Genomic DNA, 5,828 nt, shown 5'->3' with positions numbered 1-5,828 from the left:
GTCCCCAAGTGCCACACACAGCTGTGAAACCCCTCTGGGGATGGGGACTCTACCCCTACCCTGGCCCACAAATCCAGCCTGTCCAGTTTCCCCTGCAGAGCTTCCTGCCCTCCAGCAGATGCACTTCCCACTCACCTTCCATGCTGTCAACTCAGAGATCTCCTCAGCCTGATCATCAATAAAGACCTTAAACAGAACTGGCGCCAACACTGAGCCCTGAACCCCACAGCTTGTTTAATGGCAATTAATTAATTGCACTGCACAGGTTTCTGTATTGATTCGGTGACTAAACACTTCTGAAATCCCCTGAGCACGAAAAATACTGAGAGAGCACATGGATGCTGACTTTGGACACTGCCAACAGGAAACCTCCCAGTCAAAGCCAGCCCTTGGTGCCTCACCCAACAGCACATGGGCTGTGTTTGTCATGGCATCCAGAGGTTACAGAAACAAGCCCTTAGAAATGTCCCCAGACCTCAGATGGGTGTTGGGGAAACTGGCAAGAACAGTCTCCAAGAGAATTCCCAATTTGTTCATAAACAGTCAGCAGGAATTCAGGCACAGCTGGATGTCCTGCTCCCACAGCCAGCAGAGCTCAGGGGTGCCTTAGGTAACCTGTCTTCCTGGAACAAGGACTGATCCATCCCAGAGCTCCCTACCTGCTCTCCTGGTTTGTATCTCCCAGCCTGTTTACATCCACCTATCAACTACAATTAATCCATTACTTTTTATCAGTCCTATCTTAGAGTTCTCCCAGCCTGGCTGGGACAGCCCAGGTGCTCTACTGGGAAAGATGAGGAATGGGACTTGGAAATGCCACTGTCTCTGTGTAAAGTGCTGCCTCTCCTCCACAGCCACATCCCCATCAACATGGGCACCGTGTTTCTGTAACAAAACCTGCCAACACAGCCCCACAGCTCCTGGAGCACTCTGGCTCTCCAAACCCTGAGCATTTAACACATGCAGGTACTTCCAGGTGAGGTTTTTCCTCCAGCCAGCTCTTGCTCAGATTCTTCTCCCAGGCTGCAGTGCCTGCAAGGGCTGCAGCCCAGAGCAGCAGCAATGCAGGGGACTGACTGCAGAGGTTCCTGCTGCTCCCCTGTGCAGACAGGGCCTTAAGGAGCCCCAAGTGCCCCTCCAACACCCCAGCTGGTGCCTGCTCTCACCAACTCCTTGGCTGCTCCAGCAGGGCAAGGCTGAAGAACCCAGGACCCCACAGGGACCTTCTTCTACCACTGGACCCTAAGGGATGTCCTTGGGTTTAGCTGCTTTCACTGGAATACTCAATCCAACCCTGGCTTGCACATGCTGAGGCAGTGGATATCCTTTCCCAACGCCTTTTGTAGACCCAAAGCCTCTGTTCAATGTCCAACTTCAGCAAAAGCAAGACAAACCCCCAAGAAATGCCTCACTTCTGTTCCTGCTGATGGTGGAACAACGTAAAACCCCAGGAAAAACCCCAACCCCACCTTTAATTTCTTGGGCTCCTGCCCCAAATGATTCCAAGTTTGGAGCACTAACCCTAACACTACAGCATGATGTCCAAGACTATTCCAGCACACATTAGGTTATCCAAATGCTTGGAATTTGCTCTAACAAACACACCTTTATCCAGCCACAGAATACCCTGCTCCAATTTTTGAGTTATCCTCTTAGAAATACAGATTTATAGTGACGAAAGTTTTCCTCAAGCTTTCCAGAGGAACTTTTTTTAACAGTTTTTATATATAAGAAAATGAAGTGTCTCCATTTTTTTTCTGAAGGTTTTCAATGACCCTGACCCCAACACCATTTTTGATTTGCACATTTCAGTTTGGTAGCATGAAGATAAAGAAGAGCATGCAGAGAGATACATAAAGCCAAAGAGCAGAGACTTACCCGTAGTTCTGTGACTCGGAAAGGCTCCCTAAGTCTTCCATCTTCATCCTTTAAATTATAACCTTCGGCTCGTTTATCCCTTTCACTTATTTTCCATAGTTTAATAGTTTTATCTAAAACCAAAAATTCACATGCTTGAGAATGAATTGAATACAAAAGCAAATCACTAAATATGGACTCAGCAGAGTGGACAGGAGTGAGCTGTCTGTGTTTCCACTGCCTGCAGCACAAGGACACTGATGAATTTCTTTATGCACAACATGAGGTGCAGTTTGAATAAGATCCCAATTTGTGCCTGAGCACTAAGGCCCTGTGCCTTCCACTCACCCAAATGCCACTGCCTGGGCAGAGTTTCACACACCAGTTACCAAAATTCCCCCCTAAGCCCTGATGACTATCTGAATTACATTAACAGACCAGTGCTAGGGCCCAAACCCAACAAACACATGAACTCCTTATGCTAACTGTCCTCAAGGAAAGCAGCTTTGTCCCAGGTACCACAGGCAGGGACCAGGATTTGCCCCACTGCTTGGGGTTCTAAAGGAATGCCCTCCCCAGGTGTTCCCAGGGAAATGCTCCAGGTGTTCCAGTGAGTGCACACTTGTCTCACCCAACGGTGAGATCCTTGGCAAACTGGAGCCAAACCTCTCCTCCCCAAACTCCTGCAGAGCATTTCAGATGACACAGTTTAAAGAATGTTTTATTAAGACTTCTATCAGAGGAAATTATTTTAATTGCACCAACCAGCAAACAGAAGTCCTCCTGCTTTTAGAATTTCACCATGACCTCAGAAAATGATTCAAACTGTTAGGAATAATGTATTCCTCTGATAATAGGAGCAAGTTTTTTCCACAGAATATTATAGGTTGGAAAATACCTTTAAGACATGAGTCTAACTGTTCCCACTAACCCACATCCCCAGTACTACTATCCCATTTACAGATGCTCCATGATGCACCAAAACCAAACAGACCCAATATTCACACAGCCAACATTACAATCAAAATATATTTTGCATGTAACTGGAGAAGACATTAAAACAACCCCAAAACATGTCAGAAAAAACCCCAAGTGTATGACAGGTGAGGCAATATTCCAATGACCAAGTTCTTTGTGCAAAAGAAAGGGCCCTTACCATTTGTAGACAGCAGGAAGTGAGCAGCATTCTGTTGTGGTAACCACCTAATTTTATTAATTTTTTCCTCAATTTCTAGACTTTTCAAGTAGTCAAACTCAGGCTCGTGACTCTGGAAGGTACTGTAAACATTGTATTCTCCCCGAGAGACAGGACGGCTTTTAGTCTGCAAGAAAAAGAGCATTTCTTGAGGCTGATGTCACTGGCTCCTTCAGAAATGCCTCATACAAGTCAAGCACTAGAAATTGTCAATCAGAACAACAGCTTTTGAATTTGGAATCTTCAGTCTGTGGTATTGTACCCAGTTTAGCATCAACACAGTGCACACAGCCTTTCTCTTTAGAAACGTAGCTTTATGTATAAATATCTGTGCACCCTTCAGGCTTTGCTACCCTTGTGTGGTGGGTGTGGGAGCAAGGAACAGAGAGCAAATTCCCCAGGTTTCCCAGATTTGCATTATCAGATTTGAGGTAACTTGTTATCAGGCTTCCCAAGTGAGCTGGTGCCAGTGGCTCATGGTGCAGCACAGCCCCAGGGGTGCAGTTTGCCCTGCAGTGTCTCACTGCTGTGGAGCTTCCACACCCTCAACTCTCAACTTCACATGATTTTACTCCCTACACGCCCCTGACTTGTAAGAATTTTGGGCAGGTTCCTCTCACCTGACCCCATCCAGAAGCTCCCAGCACTTGGAGCGAGCTGCTTTGGCACTGGTGCTTTCCCTCTGTCCTCACACATTTGGAGTAATTGCTGCTTGCAAGTGAAGTCAAGTCCTATGAGCCCAGGACATGATGCAGAACATTCCAGGGTGCCTTCCCAAACCCAAGTGTCTGGGGAACTGTACAACCACCCTAAGCTGTCACTGATCTAGTTAACCTAGTCTTAAATCCAAACTGGGTAAAAAATATGGTTATTATTTTAAGGTTCCATCATTATACACTTATTTTAGATTCTTTCCTGCAGTTTTCACGTGACAAAAGAAATGTTCCTCATTCCTATCTCTTCCCTCATTTCCATGTGTTCCCAAGGAGACAGCTGAATATTCCTGTGTGAGCAGTCTGACTTGGGGTTTGTTTTTCCCCACTCCCCAAGGAAGTGCCGTGACAGGTGGGTTTTGCCTTACAGAACAACTGAGAACCAACCCTTAACAGCCCCCCTCCATGTCAGCAAGTCTGAGATCCTGAGAAGTTCAGGATGCTCCTGAGGCACTTCTGAGCTTATCTGTGGCCCTTAGTTAGGTCTCTGGGCACCCTGAGTAAATGATGAGTGAGCCTGGAGCTGTAAGGTTTCAGCAGCACCTCCCAGTACAAGCAGCGAGGCACCTGTGGGCCAGGGCTGTGAGCAGCAGCACAGAGAGGAGAAATGCAAATGAGAGAATGCCAGGTGTTCATTAACAGAGCATCATCTGAGCCCGACAAGGGAGCACAGGGGTTCTGCTGGAGAAATCCCACAGCACCTGAAGATTTGCAATATTCATGTACAGACAAGCTGAATTAAAATTCCATGACTGATTCTGGTATTTCTGACCCAGGAGAATGCTCAAACCCTCAAATTCCCCTCAACTCCTCAAAGGACAGGATGAGCAGCCACTTTGGTGAGAACTGCCATGTGGAATCCTGACTTTTTAAAGAATACAATCCCAGATTCCTCCCAGACATGACAATTACTTTTCAGTACTTGGGCATGTTTCCCATCCCCACTGCAGCTCGGGGTATCCCAGCTCAGGGATGTGGCTCAGGATGAACACACAGGAACATTACAGCACTGTCACACAGCTGAACTCCATGAAGAGGAGCTGTGCAAGTGCAGGAGGGACAGTGCTCCTGCTCTCCTGATGGGAAATGCTCAAGTGCTTCTGGAGGATTGGCTCTTCCCACTGTTTTTAAATCCTCAGTTTTTAACCACCCTATGCTGTAGTCCTTGCAACTTACTTCCTGTATTTCTTTTACATTCTCTCCCAAAGCATTGTGATTTATTCCAGATCAGCCTGACCCAGTGGAAAAATTCAGGAGAAGGTCCAAATTCTGCAAAGTTACACTGAGGACACCAAGTACATATAAAGAGCTCACTTGGATTTTGGGGACCTTTTTCTTTTTGGAGGGAGGGGAACCCTTGCTAGACCAACTTATCAAGTACAGCACAGGGCACATATTTAGAAACTTGGATAACTTGGGGTTTTCTGAGAAAACTCTCCACTTAAACCTCAGGGCTTGAGCAGATGATGTGAGACTGTGCAACACAAGAACAGCGTAGTAACAACACTTTTGTTTTTCGAGTCACTGACCTCTTGTTCCCTTTGAAATATAACCACTCTGCCACCTTTGTCTCCTGTTGCAAGAAGATCACCAGTGTAATTAAATTCAACTGTTGAAATTATATCAGCTGTAAAGAGAACAGAAATAAACCAGCACTGTAATGTGGAAAGCAAATCAAGAAGTTCCAAGACTTGAGCACAAAAAAGCATTACAACTCATATTAACGCAATGACACAATTCTTCATCTACATCCCCAAATGCAGCCATGTTTCAAAGCCTGACACACTTTTACTGACAAGCTAAAACACTTACTCATTCCTCAGTGTGGGCCTTTAGTCACCAGAGGCACACTGGCTTAGGAACCCAAGGTGTGTGTGCTGCCTGTGGGCATTATCCATGGGGCTGTCCCTGTCCTGAGCTCCCCAAGGTGTGGGCAGTGACCCTGCAGTGTCCGTGGGGCTGTCCCTGTCCTGATCTCCCCAAGGTGTGGGCAGTGACCCTGCAGTGTCCATGGGGCTGTCCTGATCTCCCCAAGGTGTGGGCAGTGACCCTGCAGTGTCCAT

General features: G+C 46.7%; 1 protein-coding gene across 1 annotated transcript in view; it reads right to left on the bottom strand.

Moving 5' to 3' along the window:
* The window catches only part of PPP2R2D (protein phosphatase 2 regulatory subunit Bdelta), a 23,349-nt gene that overhangs the window by 6,634 nt on the left and 10,887 nt on the right, over window positions 1-5,828 (bottom strand). The window contains exons 3-6 of the mRNA XM_019007149.2: window positions 5,295-5,392; window positions 3,014-3,179; window positions 1,771-1,991; window positions 136-186 (exon numbers count right to left, since the gene is read on the bottom strand). Coding sequence (XP_018862694.1) covers window positions 136-186; window positions 1,771-1,991; window positions 3,014-3,179; window positions 5,295-5,392 — 536 coding nt within the window. The remainder of the gene's footprint in view (window positions 1-135; window positions 187-1,770; window positions 1,992-3,013; window positions 3,180-5,294; window positions 5,393-5,828) is intronic.

The sequence above is a fragment of the Parus major genome, chromosome 6 (genome assembly GCF_001522545.3).
Source record: "Parus major isolate Abel chromosome 6, Parus_major1.1, whole genome shotgun sequence".
Classification (NCBI taxonomy): Eukaryota; Metazoa; Chordata; class Aves; order Passeriformes; family Paridae; genus Parus; species Parus major.
Note: the sequence above shows the minus strand (reverse complement) of the source record. Positions and strands in the feature narration are given on the sequence as shown.